We start from the raw sequence: 22,348 nt of genomic DNA on the forward strand, positions 1-22,348 counted from the left end.
ATTTTACAGTCCCAACGGCACTATGAAGAATTGCTTCCTCCACATCCTTGCTGCCACTTGGTACTGTCAGTTTTTAAAAATTTTAGCTATTTTAATTATATTTCATTGTGGTTTTAATTGGCATTTCCCTGATGACTAATGATGTTGAACATGTTGTATATTCTTATTGACTATTCGTGTCTTCTTTGGAGAAGAATATGCTCTAACATTTTTTTTTTTTCCCGGTAGGCGGGCCTCTCACTGTTGTGGCCTCTCCGGTTTCAGAGCACAGGCTCTGGACGCGCAGGCCCAGCGGCCATGGCTCACGGGCCCAGCCACTCCGTGGCATGTGGGATCTTCCCGGACCGGGGCACGAACCCGCGTCCCCTGCATCGGCAGGTGGACTCTCAACCACTGCGCCACCAGGGAAGCAAGCCTTGGCTCTAACATTTTGCCTACTTTTTATTGGGTTGTCTTAAGCTGTAAGAGTTCTTTACACATTCTAGATACAAGATTCGTATCAGATATATGATTTTCAAATATGTTATCCTATTTTATGGGTTGCCTTTTGACTTTCTCGATGGTGTTTCTGAAGTTTTTAAAAAAGTTTATTTTACTGAAGCATAGTTGATTTACAGTGTTGTATTAATTTCTACTGCACAGCCAAGTGTGATTCAGTTATATATATAAATATATATATACATTCTTTTTCACATTCTTTTCCACTATGGTTTATCTTGATGGTGTTTTTGAAGTGCAACTGAAAAAATTTGATTATGTCCAATTTATTTTTCTTAAGAAATATTTATTACAAGTATTTCATCCCCATCTGTGGCTCTCATTTTCACAGTTTCAAAATACACTGTTTTCTTAAGTGTATTTTGAAGAACAGAAGATTTTAATTTTGATTAAATCTGGCTATTGATATTTTCCTTTATGATTACTTTTTTGGTGTTATCAGAAAACTCAGAAGCCAGTTTTCATTTTCTTTCTTTATTCTAATTCCATACACATAAAAATGAATAGAATACCTCAAATGAAAAAAACGTGACCAGAGGGAAAAACAGATTATTTCTAGGGAAGAAAATCCAGGTTTTCATTAGCAACAGTATAAATGCTGGAAATCAATAGAATGTTATCTTCAAGATGCTGAGTGCAAGTGTTTGTAAACTTAGAATTCTATAATGTCAAATGATGATTTAAGACTGTTAATAAAATAAAGACATTTTCAGACAAACAAGACCTAGGAGCTTTACTGCCCAAAGACCTTCAGTGAAAGAATTACTAACGATATACTTAAGAAAAAAGTAAATGTAAATGGAGTAGGGGGCAAGAATCAACAGTGAGCAAAGAAACAGAGGAAACAGAGCTGAGTCCAAATAAATAATGCTTATTGTAAAACATGAACCTTCTTAAAATAACGGACCAAAACACAAACCGAAATCTTGTATGACATTTTATACATTTATTCATTGCTGAGGGATACATATTAAGGTTTTGTTTGACTTTTCTGGTAGTGAAACTACATAAGCTGTATCGTAATATATTTAGGGGATTGGGGCAAGTTTCTGTCTCTCTTTTATAAAATGTGACTTTTCAAACCTTACCTACTCTTGTCTCACCAGAAGCCATCCCCTTCTATCTGATAAGAACAAGCTCTTGAAGAAAGTGTTTTCACAGGATTTCTGAAGTTTACATATAAACTGTTCATTATTCAATATCAGTGTATTTACAAACCAGGAATACCCCCATCCCATCTTATGATCCTACTCTGAGGCTAATTCCTGCAGGGGAGCCTTTCTCGTCCTTATCCTGCTTCCCAGCAGTCCCATTCCTTCCACATGACCCCACTCCCTTTTCACTGCTTCTGTCATTAACAAGTGCAGCCCTTTATTGCTCTTGTTCATGTACAGATCTCTCTCGCCCCCAAAATGTACTTATCTGCTCCTTGAAGATAGGGCTGTTTTCATGTCTGTTTCTGTCTGCCAACACCTTGCACACTGCCTGGCACATAGTAGGAATTCAATACGTCTTTGTTGAATGAGTGTATGAATAACTTTATGGCTTGGTATTTAATTATTTTTCATAATTTATTTTCAAACCATACTCAGTTTGAGTTTAAATAGTTCAAAACCAATATAATGTTCCAAGATGCTTACAACTATTGAAACAACTCAATTAAAAAATATACAACTATGGGCTTCCCTGGTGGCGCAGTGGTTGAGAGTCCGCCTGCCGATGCAGGAGACACGGGTTCGTGCCCTGGTCCGGGAAGATCCCGCATGCCGCGGAGCGGCTGGGCCCGTGAGCCATGGCCGCTAGGCCTGCGCGTCCGGAGCCTGTGCTCCGCAGCGGGAGAGGCCACAACAGTGAGAGGCCCGCATACCGCAAAAAAAAAAAAAAAAAAAAAAAAAAAAAAAAAATATATATATATATATACAACTCACAATTTAAATTCATAAATAGGTAAAATTAAAAACATAATCATTTAATAATGCTTTATATTTTGCCTTCATTTTAGAGTACACTACTAAAGACATATAAGAGTAGAATTATCTAATTAAAACATTTTCCCCTCCTAAGTATATTTCTAACTCTGAAAACTATAAAAAATTAATAAAAATTATAGTACATATTTTTTAAAAATAAAACTGACATATCCTGCCACCAACTTTATGGGAAAATGACAGGTATAAGTTCTGGTATGTTAGGAACTTTGAAAAAAATAGATTTGGAATCATAAGTTGGTATATTTGAGTATGAAAACACAAATGGACTAAATTCTCATTAAAACTTCAAATTCCTCTAAATGTACATTTGGCAGAAAGATGAATTGTCAGCCAATATACTATATATATATATATATATATATATATATATATATACACAATATATATACATCAACTGCTTACATTCCCAAATACTGAATCTGGGTGGAAAAGTTAGAAAGAAAATCTGCTCTAAAAACAAACATAATTAAGACAGACCTTTATCACTGAAAATCAAGATCCTATTTCAGTTACTACTTGGCTCTAGGAGGGAAGTCTGAATCATTCATTCAAAATAGAATAACTTCATTTTCCATTTCACACAGCTGTCTAAAATGATCTTTCCTGTGAATGGAAAAATTATGAGCTATTATTTGTGATTCAAGTTCTAGCACTGGCTATTCCTAAATTAATTCTCTGTTATCATACTGGCACAATGTGGTCTTCATAATGTACACTGTGAGAACATATTTTGTAAGACACCTTGGTCCTTTTGTTGACTACGGTTTCTTAGACGAGAATTCAAAACAGACTCATCACAGAAAAAATTCCAAGTTACAGTACATTGTGTTAAAGTAAGGCTCCAGTGTATTTTGGACATGTAATAACAAGCTGCAGCTCCTTGTCATATTTACTGGAAAAAAACTTACACCTTGGGTCACTGGATACACATCTCCCCAGAAAACATATCTGTTATATACACTATTGTTAACTTAGCTTTCAGCTTTAAGCAATTATTTGGTAGTACTATCACTCTATTTTATGGCTTTTGAAACATTAAGTCCCTAAATACTTGAAAAGCATTCACTATATTCTGATAGTTCACCAAAAAAAGAAGTGAACATCAGCTTAGAGAAGATAAAACCTTTAAAAAAATCAGTTTTTTAAAGAAAAGGTTATTCAATAATAGAAATTAAAGGTATAGAAGCAAAACAAACAAAAAATTCATTAAAAAAAGCCACACATGATCCCCTTCACAAAATGAATCTATAATCTTGCTACTTTGTCAAGAGTTGGGGAAAAAACACACAAAAAGCTCCTGCTGAAGTCTGGATGTATTAGCAACATACGTTTTTTTCTATTTTCAGAATGACCTTTCAAACAATCCATTTTTGTAAGTCCAGGGTTTTAAAAAATAATAACTGTGATATTAAAGTGCCCTCTTAAAATATCTTGGCCAATTCACTGTATAAGCTTAAATTAAAATGAGCATTTGTTTAAAGACTTACATTACATGAAAAAATGTTGTACATTTCCAAATTAAAAAGTTAACTATATACATTTAATAACATTACATACAATTAATATAAAGGCTATACATAAGGCTTTAGGAAGCTCAAAGTCTAAAGTTTTAGCAGGTAAATCAGCTGATTTCACATTGCAATTCTAATGATCAAATTATCCAACTAGTAAACCACAAAACCTTACTTAGAACAGGAAAAGAGTCTTATTTGTTTATTTATCAATTTTTAGTGTATTTATTTTGAATATGGAACCACAGATCTTTTCCCTAAGTTGAAAAAACTTGGGCAAAATTAGTTTTATACATTAGTTACATGTGTGTGTGTGTGTGTGTGTGTGTGTGTATATGTATAATTATCTTAGTTTTATAAACCATGTATTAAAATACATGGTTTAAAAGTATTAATTAAGATACAAGAGATTTTTAAAGAATTGTTCAAACTATTTTTAGGTTACAGATATAAATTTATAGAATTACAAAGACCCATAGTATATACCAAAGAGGTCACAACTTATTTATTTGCTATTTTCTGGTTCTTAAACTAATGAGGAATTATACTAAATGATCTACAGTCTCTTTTAGCTTTAAAGTTTGGGTTATATTGTTTTGATTTTAAACAGTTAAGACCATGTCTCAAAGTTATATAAATAGACAACATGATCCTGAATTAAAGATTTTTTTCACCCCTTTTTTTGGCTTTTAGTCCCTTGTAGTCAGTTACTAGTGGGGAACAAATACGGCATATTTTACGCAACTGATTCTTAATCCCTGTGCTCCCTCCTCTCTCCAGAACCCACAGTGCCCAGCACATGGTAAGTGCTCAGTACTTATTGAATATTTTTGAATGAGTAGCAAAATATTAAGGACAGCTCGAGAATTAAAAAGAATCTGGAGGTAACAATAGTTGCTTTTATAAAACCCCCAAACAATAATTTCAAAGCTCCTAGTCTCCTTTACATATTTACTTTGGTTTGTCTTTGTAATAACAGCAAGAGCAAATATGGCACAAGAATACAGGTTAAATCATTACAGGTAAACTGCAAGCAAGGACAAATAGAAAAATTTAAGCTTCCATTCACATACTGAAGAAAAGGACTTTTATTTACAGTACTAGTAGATCCCAGCTATTCCAGTTACTCTGAGATATAATCATCTTATCAATGACAGGAAAAATATCTTCCAGTATTTGTTTTAACAACTGTAATTAAATTGCTTAGTTATACTGTAGAGTAAGAAGCAATTAATGAATTTTTCAGAAATAAAAAATATGTATATATATTACCCTGATGCCTAGGCCAAAATATACCTAACAACAAATTTTCTTGATTTCTACTGTCATAAAAATAAAGGCAAAATATATTGCAAGTATCTTCTTTATAGACAATTTCAATTAGAAAACAATAGTTTAATGAAAACAATATAGTGGTTCATGTGAGTGAACTGATATGGAAGCAAGAGACGTATTCAAACTCAACAGATAACATATTGTCAAATATAACTAAAGAATATCTGCCTCAATGACACATTTACAGGCAGTAATTAGATTTTTACATATCTCAATTTTATCTTATATTCAAGGAAAATACAGGTCAGTAGGTTATGATCCTAAATCGTAGTTAAAAACCCTTTCTTTTAGCTTGTAAGATGTAGCCTTTAGATTTGATAATTCCTCTACTTTTAACAATGACTGAGTATCGCAGTAGCCACAGTGGCACCCACTCATGTGCTTGAATGTCAGGGATGCTTTCCTGAAGTGCTTCTTGGAAACTTGCTTCAGAAAGCAGTTCTTAAAACAAACAAACAACAAATAAAAACCCAAACTGTTAAACTTGAAAACAAAAGCACTTTACTATGTAGGTAAGCATTTAAATACAACAAAAGAAACACCTCAAAACTGAATATAAATTATACTTATCCTTAATGTGTGCTATGAATCTGAACCAGAATATCAGAAAGACCCAGACAGTTCTTTAGAAAGTATCTACACTTGTAACCCAGCCAGTTTAATTCATAATTTCTGGTAAGTGGAGCCTGGATATTTATATTTTTTGAAGATCTCTAGGTGATTCTAATGTACAGCCAGGGACAATACAGGAAAGTACAAGGAAGGAAAAAAAGTTACCCATAATCCTATCAACCAAAGATGGACCATTTCCATTGCCATGTATTTCCATCCAACTATTTTTCTGTATATATTTATGTATATATGTATGTATCTATCCATATCTTAAAAACTAGAAATCATACTGTAGTTATAGCTTAATTTGCTTATTTTTTTCTTATATTATGAATATTTTCCCAGGTAATTAAATATTCTGTGAAAGCATTTTTAATGATTCTCCCAATATTACATTTTACAGATATAATTTATACATTTTCTTATTGTTGGTCAAAAAATTAGGTTTTTCCTAATATTTTGCTAATAAAAATAATACTTAATGAACATCCTTAAAATGCATGCCTGGTTATGGAACGACAAGGTCAAAGTACATTTTCTGAAGGCTTGATACATAGTATATTGCCAGCTGCTTTCCAGAAAGACTGTACTTTACACTTAATAGATAATATTGGAGTGCCAATCTTACCATATCCTCACTAGCACCAGCAATCATTTAAAACATCTTTCCCAGTGGTTATCTTTTAATCAGCAACTCCTTGATGAAATTATTATTTTCTAATTCCACATGTATACCTAAGCCCTCTACCATGGCTGTGACCTGCCACTCCCCTCCGCACTTCCTCTTCTCCAGCCACACTGGCCTCACAGCTGTATCCTGAAATCCTCAAACATATTCCCACCCTGGGGCCTTTGAATCAGCTGCTCCCTCTTCCCTGAGCACTCTTCTTCCAGATACCCACATGGCTCTCTCCCTTCCTGCAGGTCTCTGATTAATGTAACCTAGCAGAGAGGCCTCCCCAGCCATCCTATATAAAACAACAACCCCTAACCTGGGCACTCTTTCCTCCCTCAGCCAACTTTTCTCCATAGCATACACCACCATTTATCACATACAACATTTATCTTAATTTGTGTCTCGTCCCATCAGAATATAATTTCCATGAGGGTTGAGCTTTTTGACTTGGTGCTGTATTTCTAGTACTTAGAACAATGACTGGCACATTGTAGGTGCTCAAATGTCTTTTGAATGAATCAGTCAATATGGAAAGATTCCACTGGGGTCAGAACCAACCCTATGGATAAGGATTAGGTGACCATCTATACAATATGATTTGGGAATGCCAAAGAACCTGCCCTAAAATGAACTGCCATGATATTTGAATAACATCAATAGTAAACTCTCAGTACATATTAGCTATTGTCATGTGCCAGCCACTTTTCAGAGTACTTTATTAACTTTTTTAATCCACATGTTAACCCAAGAGATAGGTAGTATTATTTCCCTTCACAGGGGGAAATTGACACAGAGAGATTAGACAACTTGCCCAAGGTCACACAGCTAGTAAATGGTAGTTTTAATAAATGAAATGTAAATAGCTCTTGGAAAAGTAACATTAACATGGATTTGTTTACCAGATTGTCTAACCCTGAGGGAATGCAGCATAATATAGATTAGATTTAATGGGAATGGTGAGAGGAGGAAGGCAAATAAAAACGGGAAAGTTCCAAAGTCTGAATCACCTACTTCACAATTTTACCCTGACTGTAGTTAAACTATTACCACAACTTCTAGGACAAAGAATAATGGAAAATAAACCTTTCAGAAGAAAAAGGGTAATTTTAGAACAGAGGAAGCCCTTTAGGTGACTTATAAACAAGATTCTATTTTAGATGACAAGCAGAGTTAAATGTTTTACAACTTGATCACTTAAAAAATAAATCTGACACAAAGTCAGAGAACTATGCTATTCATTAGCTACATGCTTTTAATTCAACTATGTTAACTCTTTAGAATCAGTAAACATGACAAAACTTTTAAGAGAATTGCTTCATTACAGATCAAATTGTCTGAAGATCCGTCTATAGTATATGTAGGATCAGACTATAAATTCTAATTAAAGGGTTTAGAATTAAAATTAAAAAGACATCCAAATGTCAAATTACACCAGTAAAACAAAAACATACTTCCCCCCAAAGGATTAAATCTCTCTTTTCATACACATGTACAATATATTTTTCCATAACAATGATGTATTAGCACATAATCCACATGCCCACATTTAGATAATGTAGAAATAAAATACTAGACACCTTAGTCTTTTCCTATTTCCTTTCCTACTGGAAAAAGGATAGAGTGTTTTTCAGGTGGAGGTGGAAGGGGGTACAGTACCACCCATCAGCTGTTGGTAATAATTACAGTTGGAAGAGTCCCCACAAGTAAACAGAAAAATGATATATTATTTGCTAACGTACAGAAAGTTAAAATTTCAATGGTTTATATTTTAGAACAAATCAGCACAGCAATTCTTTGTTAGATTTTCACTAAAATGACCCTTTTAAAAAATGAATCTAATTACTCATGTGTGAAAGCTCTGCTGGAGGGGAAAAGTCCCTATGTCCTATTCTGGTACGATTTAAATGGAAACTGATAAGAAAGTACAGTTTCAGTCTGAAATACTACAATACTAATGTTTCAAGTCAGAGAGACAGTACAGTATGATGGGGAAAAGGCTCTAAATTCAGCCAGGACCTAGATCTAAGTTCAAACTTTGCCCTACGCCAGCTGGGTGACCTTGGGTAGTTTCTTAAACTCTAAGGCTCTATTTCTTCATCCATAAAGTGTCTAGTTTCAGTTGCTGTAAGGATTACAGATAATCTCTCTGAGACATTTAGCATGATGCCTAGCATTTGAGAAAGAATATCAAAACTCCTCCTCCACTTCCTACAAAACAGTAAAAAAAAGAGGCTGAGGCAGACTGCTAATAAGGTATAAAGTCTTAAGAGGTTATCCATAAGCATCCTAAAAACTTGAATCAAACCACCTATATAATGCCATCTTTTTAGAAATGAAAGTAAAAACTGAATGTTTTTCTCCAGGAATCACCTATAAAATATAATTGCCTCCAGTTTTTATTAAACTAGAACTTCTACAAAAATGTCATGGAAATTTAAAACTTTCACAAGATATCTCTCACTTAACTCTACCAAAAATACTGTTTCATAGAGCCTGTATATTTAGTAAGTAAAATATGCTTAGTATATTTACCTCTGCTCCCTAAGAAACTGTGAAAAAACGAAAATGGAGCAGACTGCTAATAAAGTGTAAAATATTATCTTCCCAGCTTTCCAAGTTATCTTGTAAAATGTTGATAAAAATTATTCTACAAAAGGCAGACAAGCCATTCTTATTAATCAAATGTTTCTGAGTAACATAAAGCATATGTCTTGATATTGATGATTAATAAAATACCTTGTCAAATACCTATCCTAAGATGCTTAAGTTTCAAATTGAATTTTATCTGCTTCTTTTCCCAGATATTTATCCTGTTTAATTAAGTGGCCCTATGGTGCAATCTTTGCTATACAAGACAATATTATATGTGACACTATTTAGAATATCTTACAAGATCTTTTCTGTGTAGCTTAATATTTATAAACCTCAGCATACTGGATGTTCAGGACATGAGCCCTTCACTTCTTTTCCCATTGGTACAAAGACAAAATTAAAGCTTTCTGAATCTAAAATAAAGGCATATATGTTTTGAACTAACTATTAAGAATAGTTCTAGGTGACAGCACTGTACCTTTATCACTGTACACAATTAAAAATTAAATGTTAACATGTAGCTTCTTATAAGATAAAATCTCATGATCAATCTCTATAAATGAAAATCTCAGTCTTACCTTTTGGATCATTATGAGTCAACAGCTGTATGTCAAATTGTTTAGCAAATGCAGTCAAATCGGGTGGCATCACACAGCAGGAGGCAAGATTAACTTGGTTACTATTTGGTTTTACCTAGAAGTGGAAAAAAAAAAAAAATGACATCTCCACTAAATTAAGTACTACAAAAAGTAGAAAGCAATAAAAGGATTCAATTTTAGAACATATGAAATATCCCATTCTACAGTACTTAAAGTTTATAAAACACTTTTACATGTATATATTTATTAATGTATGCTGTTCTGACTCAGTGGTAACAGAGGAAGGAAAAATAGCTCTACAGGGGGGAAAAAGCCAATATATTACTACACACTATTAAAAAAGACTCATACTCGAACCTGCCATCTAATACATCTGCCTTGGAAACTAACATGATTCTATGTGGTATGGTTCCACCTACAAAGGAAATATGTCTTAAAGACAGAGGATCAAATACAAATGATAAGTATGTTTAATGTTGAAGTATACAATATGGTTATTAATCAGACATTTGAAAAAGAGAAGAATCAGGTAATTTCTAATAGATGCTCTAGTTAATTTATAGATACATTTCACATCATCTAAGTCTCTCCAACAGGATCTTAGCCACACTCTGGCTATCACCAAGCCAAAGGGACAAAGGGCAACTTTTCTCTAGGGTCTTCCTGCCCAAAGAAAATGAAAAGGCTGGGGATAAATGAAAAGGAATAAAGAAAAATAGAGAGTAAACTACTTGTAAGCAACTTCCCTAATAATTTTATAGGTTATTAGGCTAGAGAGTGGCAGTGATTAATTTATGACTCCTACTCCACATCAAATTATGTGAACAGAAGGTCTTATATATCTTTAAATAACAGAGCAAAATATTTGTTATATATGATATTCTCTCACTTAGGAAATTAGAACCATGGACTAATAAAACCTAAAGGAAAACATAATATTTTTATCACATAATTAAAACTGAAGGAAAGAGCCTTAATTCATTTGGCTATGAATGCTTCAACACACACTTTCTAGTGTTTTTGTCAAAGCCTGCTTCAAAACTCCCATATTTGGAACAGTCACCCCACAGTGGTGTCCACTATGTACATGATGTTTAATGGGATGCAGCAAAGACTGTAAAAGACAGGCTCCTCCTGGAGTGCTCGTGATCTAGATATCTTTTACCTGTGCCCACTGATATAGCTGTTCCAACTGGGTTTTGTCCAGATCAGAGGTACCTATAGCAACAATCTTTTTGCTGTGGACTAAGTTTTGTAATTCTTCCCAGTAAGGCTGCAAATGCTCCAAGGAAAGATTAACTCCATCTTCAATAGGAGGTGAAGCAATGATCACAGAATCCAGCTGTGCAACTCCAAGGACTGAACAGGCTGATGTGAAGGAAAACACAAAGAGGATAAATGTTTGTTACATAATAAAAACAAGTCGCTTCTAATGTCCTTTAAGTACCCCACTGAATTCTGTCCATATAGTTCACTAGTATTCTACATAACAGATTATTTCATTAGGTTTCATAATTTACCTGTCATTTAGAACATTTCCATCTTTTAAAAAAGTATAAAGTGCCCATTCATCTACTTGGTCTATGTGGTAGACATGTGGGTTTCTTTGACCTGCCTCATTCCTGGGGAAACTCACAAGTACTACTGGTTCCTCTTCCTGAGGAACAGGCCTCTTTGTTTCCTAGGCCCCAGGACTTTGCGGTAGCTTCTGACCTAATAGTTTGTAATTGGTAGTCATAGCAAAGAATAAGCTTGAGACCCTGAGTGAAAGACTGAATTTATGGTCTTAACCTATATATTAATCTATGTTTATAGATGTAGATAATCTCTTAATTTTTATAAAAGTAATTTTAAGAGTTTATTTTTAATTATTATTGTTCACTCCATAGTTATATTAAAGACCTATTCATGGACTTGAGGATATGGGGAGGGGGAAGGGTAAGCTGAGACGAAGTGAGAGAGTGGCATGGACATATATACACTACCAAACGTAGGGTGAATAGCTAGTGGGAAGCAGCGGCATGGCACAGGGAGATCAGCTCAGTGCTTTGTGACCACCTAGAGGGGTGGGACAGGGAGGGTGGGAGGGAGGGAGACGCAAGAGGGAAGAGATATAGGAACGTATGTATATGTATAACTGATTCACTTTGTTGTAAAGCAGAAACTAACACACCATTGTAAAGCAATTATACTCCAATAAAGATGTTAAAAAAAAAGATATTTAGTTAACTGTTCAATGTATATAAATACTGGAAGAATATTTTAAAATAAAAAACACTGAATAACTATAATGCCATAGTAACCTAACCAAGTGCTGAAAATAGATAAAAATGCTTGTTTCTGTTGTTGTTATTCTTTTGATATTTCACCTGTAGTACTAAAAGAGTTAAGAATGTGATTAAGGAGAATTTCTATCTCTAAACATATAGTTAACATTTAATTATGTTACATTTTTTACATTCCTTTTATATATCAAAATATGACTTTACATAAGTTGATGTGATTCTACAGAAGCCTTAACAAATTAGGCTAGAACTTTAAAAGATAAAATTGCAATGAGTTCATTTTCTTTTTTACCTGGACCTGAACACAAGACATAACTAATACACCTACACTAATTTAAAGTCCACATGAAAATAAAGTTGAAATTTTGCTTACCCATGTCAACTGCATTTCTAGTTGATGATGAAGAGTTTGATCCTACAATGAACAGTTTTGCTGGGTGACAAAGTAAACAAAACAGATTACCATATTTGAGTAACATTCTACTACATAGTAGTAATACTGCTAAAATACTAAGAAGACAGACAATCCTGAATGAATTTCTTCCTTTCCTAGTTGCATTGTTTTATAGCTTTCATTTTAAGACCTAAAAGTATATTTCCACTGTAATTTTAAAATTATATGCTAGTTGCCAACAATAATCTGATTGTCAAAACAAAAGAGCAAATATTAATTTCCCCTTTATTAGAAGGCAGGGCAGATAAATATAGAAACTTATTCAAAATGTATATTTTTATGAATTAAACATTAATGGAGCATATTATTTTCTCCAATAAACTAAAGTCTATATAAAGCCTAAATTAGAATTGCTTATAATGAGAAGAAAATTGAAAAAAAAAAACCCCCAAAACAAAAACAAACACTCCACAATGCTACCTTCCTAATATTGAATACAATCATTTTCATTTTTAGATGACATTACCTTCAAGTTCTTGGTCATATAAAGCAGAGTATATATTTTCTACTTCCACATACTTGGTTTACCCTTATGTAACAAATATTTTTACATCTCTATGCAGTATTATCTTAATTTTTAAAAAATCATAACAGTAATGTATTCACTCTAGAAATGAGGAAAACCTATAGGAGTAGGGGAAAAAAAAAAACCCAACCAGACAAAAAAAACTCTACCAATAGTCTCATCACCAAAAGCAATTACTGTTTAGATTTTTATGTACTCTGGATTTTTCTTTTCTTTTTTTTCGGCCGCATGGCTTGCCGGATCTTAGTTTGCCAACCAGGGAATGAACCCGGACCCTCAGCACTAAAAGTACAGAGTTGCCAGGGAATTCCCTGTACTCTTTTTTTTTTTGCGGTACGCGGGCCTCTCACTGCTGTGGCCTCTCCCGTTGCGGAGCACAGGCTCCGGACGTGCAGGCTCAGTGGCCATGGCTCACGGGCCCAGCCGCTCTGCGGCATGTGGGATCCTCCCAGACCGGGGAACGAACCCGCGTCCCCTGCATCGGCAGGCGGACTCTCAACCACTGTGCCACCAGGGAAGCCATGTACTCTGTATTTTTAATGAATAATTTTAAAAACTCAGTTTTAATGGTGAACATTATTCTGTAATTTTGATAGGGTATAATTTACTGAATGATTTCCTACTTTTTGGACTTTCAGATTAGTTCCAGTTTTTTGTTACTGAAATAAACATCTATGCTAACTTTTTTTTCCAACTTTATGCCTGAAGCATTTCCCAAGAACAAACCATCAGAAATGTGATTATGAGTCAAAGAATAGGATCTGTTTTTTGTGAGTCGTGTTCTATTTTATTTACCTCCTATTTTATAAAAAAGATTTGTACCAGTTTACCAGAGCACTAAAAGTTAGGAGTTGCTCTCCTAACAATATAGGATGCTATTAAACAAAACAAAACAAAACATATATTTGCTAATTTGATAGGTACAAAATATACCTGCCCAGAACCACATTAATTGGCATTTCTTTGCTTACCAGGAAAGTTGAGTAGTTTTTCATATTTATGAAATTGAGGGTTTGGCTTGATTTCAACTCAGCTTTATATGTATATATTTACTTTATGTAAAATCACTGTTCAAAAATCTAAATTTACTCAACAAATAAGTGGAGTAACAGGAAAGCAAAGAGGAAAATCAGAAAGGGGAATGGAGAGAAAACAGAGTTAATGAAACACCCTTATGTAAAGTGCCTGGCATTCAACATATACAACAAATTTTCCTTGTACAACATTTCTTATGTTTGTCATTTCCTTTCTACTGCTAGATAATCTTCCTAAAACATTGCTTTCCTCATGTTACTTCTCTATTTAAAAGCCATCACAACTTCCTTACCAGGTAAGAGTCAATCTTCACCATTTTGCTCCAGCCTTAGCTCCTGTAATTATACTCTGTGAACACCCTCACCATTACTATCCCTCTGGCCATGAATTTGTGCCATTTGAAATGGTCTCCTCTCTCTGAAAGATGAGGCATTTTTAGGTAGGTGAAGAGGGGAAAGCTCTTGATACTTATCAAAACCCTCAAGCCTTCCAGGAACTGAGGACAACTTGTAGGAGCTCCAAGATGGATCTACACCATGATGAACTGCAATCAACCACAGAGAAATGTTGCTCTGATGTCCTTTCCCACACAAATAATAATGTGAAATTAACAGAAAGAAATGGGTTTTGTAGTCAGGCATACCTCGATGGATTCCTGGTTCAACCACTTACTTGCTGTATAACAACTTTCAAGTTATTTAATGTCACTTGTGCAATGGGGATAATAAACCTACCCTGCAGAATTGTTTTGAAAATTATATGAAGAAATATAACCATAACGTGTCAAGTACAGTGCCTGGTATAAAGCAAGATTCAACAAATGGTAGTTATTATTATTAGAGTCAAAAGACAATGCCCTATCTCATCTTACATGTTCATACTAATATGAATAATAATAAAATAACAACCACAACACAACCACAAATGGTAATAAATAACAGCTACCTGGCACTTACTTGTGCCAAGCACCATGCTAAGTGCTTCTTTTGTTATTTCATCTAACTTACAAAGAAGCCTTTGAAACAGGTGTATCCCCATTTTATAGATAAGGAAACTGAGCTCAGAGAGTTTAAATCATTTGTTAGCCCCAGAGTATATCAGTCAGTAATCTGCACATCCAGGAATTTCAATTTAGTTAAGCTCAAGCATTTAATCATTATGTTATGCTGACTGTAAGCTGAGGACAAGAACATCTTAATTCCTTGAGCTTAGCACTGTCTCTGGAAAGTAGGAGTCATTTCACCTTTGTTGAATGTGTAGAGTATGTATTTGATTTCTCTTCATGCAACTTGTTGCCAAGACTTCTTTCTCTACTCCCAGGCAACCTCAGCCATTGCTTAGCAATATCACACCAGGAAGGGAGGGCTTATGCTGGCTTTAGGTGGACAATACTCTTAAGTCTTCCCTTTATTCTTTCCATTTCCTACACCTTACTCTTCCTACTGCTCTGATGTCCTACAAATAAATTAATGGGAACATCATGAAGAGGTGAAGTTCTATTCTGACTCCATTGAAGTAGCCAATAGTGACCTCCTATAACTCCCTTTTTAAAGCTGACTTTAAAATTATGTTATAAAAAATCTCCATATTTCCCACACTTATTGACTGAGTTACTCATTACCAGAAGTAAGGAAAGGTTTAGTCCCATGCTTGACAAAACTTCACTGTCATCCACCGTATAACAAAATGAACTGTAAAGGCTGGACTTTACCAGAAACTTTCATTTCTTCTCTTTCATCGGGATTTATCTTTTCTACTGCATGAGATACAGTACATTCCAAGACATCTGGAAACTCCTATAATAAACACATGATATTTACAATAAATATAAAATTAGTGTTTCTGATTAGCTATATATTTTCTATTGTCCATAACACTCTTTAGAAGCAGAGAACCCATAAAACAATAGAGTTCTTTACCTGAGGCCTAGATGGGCTTTAAGACATTTGTAAAGCCCTGAAATAAAGGTAAAGTGCTGTGTGTGTGTGTGTGTGTGTGTGTGTCCATTTTCTGGGAAAAAGTGTCTCATTTTGATGAGATACTCAGAGGGATGTCTGATCAAAAACAAACGAATAAACAAACAAGCAGATTGGGCAGTATGTGAGGAGTTAGAACCACTAACACAGTAAACACTTTTACTCAGAAAAGAAACCAATAAAAAGTAAATAATATTTTCCTTCTGGATACTGACATGTTAAAACACTTCCTATATATCAATCACAAACATTTTAAGTCAAATATATTTTTTTCTGAATGCAATGGAAAAAAAGTAAAGGCCATTCCAATGCATAAAAATAAGTAGCTAATGAGTGAAATAAAATATTAGTACACATAAATCAGAAACATACTAACTCACATTTACAAGATTAAAACAAAGTAAACGGTGAGGATTTTCCCATTATTCTTGAGCATATTACAATGTCTGGTACATATTAACTATTTACAAGTCATGCACAGAGTGAATGGTCACTTCAGAAAAACAGAGACAGATAGTTGACATTAATTAATGTCTGCCTAGCAGCCACAGAGTTACAAACTTGCAGTATGCTCAAGGAAACAATTATTCTCAGCATATGTCCTCTTCCATACTTTTTAAATAGTCTATGTAATCTGTTACAAGCCTTTGGCTAAGCTGGATTCCAAAGAGTGGTTTACAGACAGGTGTTTTGTATATTAACATTTATGATAATGGCCATATACTGATATTCAATGAAACACAGTTCTTTACTGTTTCGTAAGAAACTGATGCTTAAAAAATTATTTTTAGTGGCTATATTTTGGGTCATAGTCTATTAAAGCAAGCTACTAACCCAAATTGTTTGATAGTCATTCCTCTACTAGACCAAATACAAACTGGAACAAAACGCATTTTGAGAAAACTGTGGTGGGACTCTTAGTAGCTTGTCTAGTTGAGGAGTTGACTAGAGTCAGATTTTCTCTTTCATGCTTAAGCCTACTGGGTCAGACTCCCACCTAAGCAAATCAACCACAATAAGTTTCATAATAATTGCCTGTTTTACTTCCCTATCAAACCTGAGGAAGTTAATTTCCTGCTTATTACATGATTTCTTCATTCACAGTTCACTCACCCTGACCAAATCTGTGCTAATTTGGGAACTCCACTCATACAAGGTCTTCCGGATACAATCTCGAAGCTGCAAAAGAAATGCATTTTGAAACTGTTAATCATATGCTACACTCTTCTGTACTTCTACAATAAGACTGCGTTAGTCTGTTAAGTAGGAAAAGGAACATATCAATAGGAAATACCATACAAAAATTTTAATTCTATAAGGTTTTTGCTTCCTTTAACAAAGATTGATTTAGACCCGTTTTTATCCTACTCTTAATTCTCAAATGTTCTTGACCTAAAGCATTAATCTAATTATTTAAAAAGTATTTTTGTATCAAAGAAAATTTAAGTAAACTTTTGAGACATAAAAGCATTCATAAAGAAACAAAAAATTTTTTCAAGAATAAGGTTTATAAATGGAGGAACTTCAAGCCCAGGCAACCTAACTAGAATTAACATTAACCATTATGCTATATTCCTCCAAGGCAAACAAGTGATTCTCTAAGTGTGGCCAAAGAAATTCCTACATTAGACTCATCTGTGGTGTTTATTAAAAGTTCAAATTCCTGAGCCGCATCCTAGACCTCCTGAATCACTTTCTAAGGGCAGCAGAACTTTCATCTTAACAAGCATCCAAGTAATCAAAATGTACTCTAAAGTCTAGAAACCACTATATCCGTATCTTGCAGAAGTCAACTTGCATAGTCAGTCCTTAAGTCATTTCCTAACAGGTAGACCTTTGATCTGTCTTCAACTTTTTCTTATATAAACAAACAATTTTATTACGCTAACATTACAGTATTTTGTTAATTCATTAAAGTGTCTACTTATCTTTTATCTCTTATGACACTGTATTTCCAACTTATTTAATAGTGGTCCAAAATAATAAGACATACACTAACACAGTGAGTAAGGACCTACATACATATAACAACAAAAATTCATAAAGCAATATTTATGCCAGATACTCTGAGGGCTTCTATTATGAGTTAGAAAAAAAAATACGCTTCTCCATGACTCACTGAACTGATAATACAAATGGGTCAACACTAGCAGTTTGAAATCACTGCCTTATAAATACCAAGGGCATAGTGCTTTGCATTCTGTGGACAATCAATGAAAAAATAAATGAGTAACTAGTACAGCCCTGAATTGCAAAAGCACTTTTCTAATATCAACAACAGAGATTAAACTTCTGAACTCACTATCTGATCTATGATTGCTTATGATAAAAACTGACACAAGCACTTTATTGCTTATATTTCAGTACAGATAATTACAACAGACAACTGGTTTATCAATTTAAGAGCTCAGTCACCTATTTAAGATTTATAGTCTACAACAGCAATTCATGTGCTAGCCACAATAACCCACATGAATCCAATTTACAGGGTCTATATCTTTATGAAAGGTATATTTGTAATCAAATTTAAGTCAGTAGATGAAAATAAGTTGATAATCATTCTAGACAAAATACAAGTCAATATTCTTTGAAAAATTAATAAAAATTGAGGCAACAGGACCAACTTGAAGTTAACAATTCTATCAGGAGTGCTATGGCTCAAATCATGGGAGAATTTTTAGGAATTTTCCTCTGGAAGGATGGTTAATTTGCATAAGGCTTTCCTGATGAATTTCTCAATTCATGAAGATAAGTATATTTTCAGAGTGTTTGCTCCCTTCTGTCAGGACAAATCATGGAACAGCCCACTGTTACAATAATATGATAAATTCATTGACTATATCACAAATCTAGTGATTTAAAATCTTTTATATGTTACCTATGTTGAATGAATATTAACCTTGTACTTTCTTTTTTTTTTTTTTTAATGGTACGCGGGCCACTCACTGTTGTGGCCTCCCCCGTTGCGGAGCGCAGGCTCCGGACGCGCAGGCTCAGTGACCATGGCTCACGGGCCCAGCAGCTCCGCGGCATGTGGGATCTTCCCGGACCGGGGCACGAACCCGTGTCCCCTGCATCGGCAGCTGGACTCTCAACCACTGCGCCACCAGGGAAGCCCTAACCTTGTACTTTTTTGTTCTCTGCTCTCTTCATTCTTATTATACACACATCACATAGTATCATGGAAGATGAGTGTCATGATAATTTAGTGTATCATTAGATCTGGGGTTGTATAAGAGTTTAAAAAATGCTACATGATCAAATACCCTAACAACAAATAACTGGTCAAAATAGTCCTATAATGGCCCATTTTAAAAACAAGATTTGATTTCATAAAATTCTAGTGAAACAAAAAATCTGGGCAGAGATCATAGAATAATTTTTAAAAAAACAAAAACCAAACATTAGACTAGAAAAGATCTTTTAGGAAATTTAATGATCTCTCTCTACCCAATGTGCAAACTTTCTGAATAATGAGTGATTTATTCAGTTTCTTTATTCAGTGAGGTTAAACTGTTTCAAGTAGTATATCCCAATTTAGAGCTCTGGTTGCTACAAGCTCTTCTTTATATAGAAACAAAACATGCCTCTCTATTCTAATCAAGCTGTCATGTTTTCTCTACATATGCTATCATATCTTCAAGTTTTCTCAAACGTTTTCAAGTTTCTTTAGTTTTGGGTCCTTCTTACGCAGCACCCAAAGTAATATACACAAATCACAATTCATCTTTTGAAGATGTTTCTTAAACTGCGGGGTGTGACTCATTACTGCATTAAGAAATCAAGTTTTAAAAAATTAAAGAGAAAAAATCAGAATACACAGCATACAGTAAGGGTTAAAATCTTTTCATGAAACTTGTGTGTTTGTGTGTGTGTGTATGTGTGTTAACCATGAATTAGACTGCCAAGGCAAAATGCATTTTTTTAAAAACTGGGTTTGCAGTCAAACTGAAAACGACTACTTTAGCATGTGTTGAGTGAGATAAGAGAGAGAAAATTTCACCCAATATTATTTACGTGCAAAATGCTGTATTGAACCATCAGCCCTGGAGAGATTAAAGGTCTAGTATAAAACACATAAGTATTTATCTTTGGGAGAAATAGCACAAGTGAGGGTGGTTTAAAAAAGACAAGAGACAAACTGAGCTGCATCCTGGACACGGAATATGTTATGGATTCTGATTCCTACCAAAGTTACAATCAAGAGCACTGACAGAGGCGGCACTCGGTGTGAAGATGCACCTGCCGAATTTTTAAAAACGCTGTGCCCCCAACAGTAGTAGGTTCGGATGCGACATCACGCCGACAGCCGACCCAGCCTCCTCCGGCGGGCGGAGCCCAGGTGCGCGCCTCTCCCGCGACCACTGCGCGCCCGGAGCCCGACCACCCGCCCTCACATCCCGGCGCCTCCCCGCCTCTCGGAGCCGCCCGGTCCGGCCCGCGCGGCCTACCCCGGTAACCCCGCGTCTCCGCCGGCAAGCTAGCCACCCTCACCTCCTCGCTGTGCGTGGACGGGCACTTCTTCCGCAGGCGGCCCCAGTTCAGCAGGTTCCCCGTCTGCAGGTGCAGGGTGCTGGCCCGCGCCAGGAGCGCCCCGGCCGCGCGGCTGTCGGTGCCCATGGCAGCAGCCGACTGACCTGGCCCGGCGGCGACGGGGCAGCAGGCGGGGAAGGAGGCCCCCAGTAGGACGCGGCGCCCGAGGCCGGAGAGCAGAGCGCGAGGCTGCTCGCCCCGCGCGGCGGGATGCCGGCCTGCGCTCGGGCCCGAGGGAGGCCGGGAGGCTGCAGGGCGGCGGCGGAGCGGCGGCCCGGGAAGGACGCGCTGGTGGCTGCGGCTCCTGCTACTGCGGCCGCCGCGGGAGAGTTGACTCCCAACTGATGAGTCGTTTCCTGGAAGACAATGACTAAGCAGAAATCGCGGCGGAGAAAGTGCTTCGTAACCGTTACCCGTCCCGCGGCAGGGCGGGGGGGCGCAGCGACCAGGCTGCGGGGCCGCCGGCCCGCGGGTGACTAACCCTCGGCCTGTGGCCGGCGTGGCGCCAGGCGGAGGGCTGCCGCAGTGCGGAGAGAGCAGAGCTGGGGGCGCGCGGGGCGAGGCGGGGCGGGGCCGGCGGCCTGGGGCCCGGCGCTTGGCAGGGCTCCCCCTGTTGGTCAGAGGGCGGCGCGCCACCTCCACCTAATACCTCAGACTGCGCTCGAGGTCTCACCTCCCAGCCGACCGGCAGTCACGCTGGTTATACCCCTAGACATCTCTTTAAAAAGAAAAGGTAGGGGCTTCCTTGGTGGCGCGGTGGTTAAGAATCCGCTTGCCAATGCAGGAATACACGGGTTCGAGCCCTGGTCAGGGAAGATGCCACATGCCACATGTCGTGAAGCAACTGAGCGGGGTGCCCCAGCCACTGCCTGTGCTCTAGAGCCCGCGAGTCACAACTACAGAAGCCCGCTCGCCTAGAGCCTGTGCTCCGCAACGGAGAGTAGCCCCTGTGCTCCGCAACGGAGAGTAGACCCTGCTCTCCGCAACTAGAGAAAGCCCGCGCGCAGCAATGAAGACTCAACGCAGCCAAAAATAAAGAAATTTAATTAGAAAAAAGAGAAATTACTGAGACATTGAAATACTAGCCGGTTTCAGTTCTCAGAAACGAGCCTTAATGTACAAGGGCTCCCTTCTCCCTCAACTTTGCTTTGCTACCCACTTACTGGTTCATTCCCTTTCTCAAGGGCTTTCCCCCAAAGTGCTCATTTTTCTTCAAGTCCATTAATTAAAGGTCTATTGATTCACACTATTTGCTGGCCAGTGTGTGAAGTCAAAGAATAAGACAATCTCTGCCCTTGAGAAGCTTAAACTCTAGTTACAGATACAAGGCCTAAGCATATGAAACAATGAGTAATAATATAAGAATATCGTAGTTTCCAGATGAGTTCAGATTAAAGAGAACGCTTAAACCGGTGAGATCAGGGAAGATATGACCCATTCCCTTACAGGTGGTTGTGATTCTTTACTCCTATTAAATTTCATATGTAGTAGACTTGGTATGAACCTCAAATTTAACATTTATTGAGCATTCCTCAACAAATTTTTGCTTTTGTTGAGAGTAATCAGATATACTAAAAAGCAAAATGCTATTAATAAAGAGATGAATTCCAGTTAGTAAGAATTAGAGGAGGGATGTAAGAGGTTAGAAATTGAGCCAGATCTTGAGTAAATATTTGTAGTCTGAATGAAGGTAAGAATTCATTGAAGATAAGGGTAATCCCAGAA

General features: G+C 36.4%; 1 protein-coding gene across 2 annotated transcripts in view; it reads right to left on the reverse strand.

Annotated features, from left to right (window-relative positions):
- The window catches only part of GCLM (glutamate-cysteine ligase modifier subunit), a 24,601-nt gene extending 3,409 nt beyond the window's left edge, over nucleotides 1–21,192 (reverse strand). Inside the window, exons 1-7 of one of the 2 annotated variants that reach the window (XM_059070064.2) lie at nucleotides 20,585–21,192; nucleotides 17,204–17,269; nucleotides 15,826–15,910; nucleotides 12,473–12,532; nucleotides 10,980–11,182; nucleotides 9,794–9,908; nucleotides 3,313–5,776 (exon numbers count right to left, since the gene is read on the reverse strand). In XM_059070064.2, the coding sequence (XP_058926047.1) occupies nucleotides 5,607–5,776; nucleotides 9,794–9,908; nucleotides 10,980–11,182; nucleotides 12,473–12,532; nucleotides 15,826–15,910; nucleotides 17,204–17,269; nucleotides 20,585–20,710 (825 nt within the window). In that variant the 5' untranslated portion in view covers nucleotides 20,711–21,192 and the 3' untranslated portion in view covers nucleotides 3,313–5,606. Of the gene's footprint in view, nucleotides 1–3,312; nucleotides 5,777–9,793; nucleotides 9,909–10,979; nucleotides 11,183–12,472; nucleotides 12,533–15,825; nucleotides 15,911–17,203; nucleotides 17,270–20,584 lie in introns of those variants that run through there. The other variant, XM_067040161.1, reaches the window with a different exon arrangement.
- Between the last annotated feature and the right edge of the window lie 1,156 nt (nucleotides 21,193–22,348).

The sequence above is a fragment of the Kogia breviceps genome, chromosome 1 (genome assembly GCF_026419965.1).
Source record: "Kogia breviceps isolate mKogBre1 chromosome 1, mKogBre1 haplotype 1, whole genome shotgun sequence".
NCBI classification, from domain to species: Eukaryota; Metazoa; Chordata; class Mammalia; order Artiodactyla; family Physeteridae; genus Kogia; species Kogia breviceps.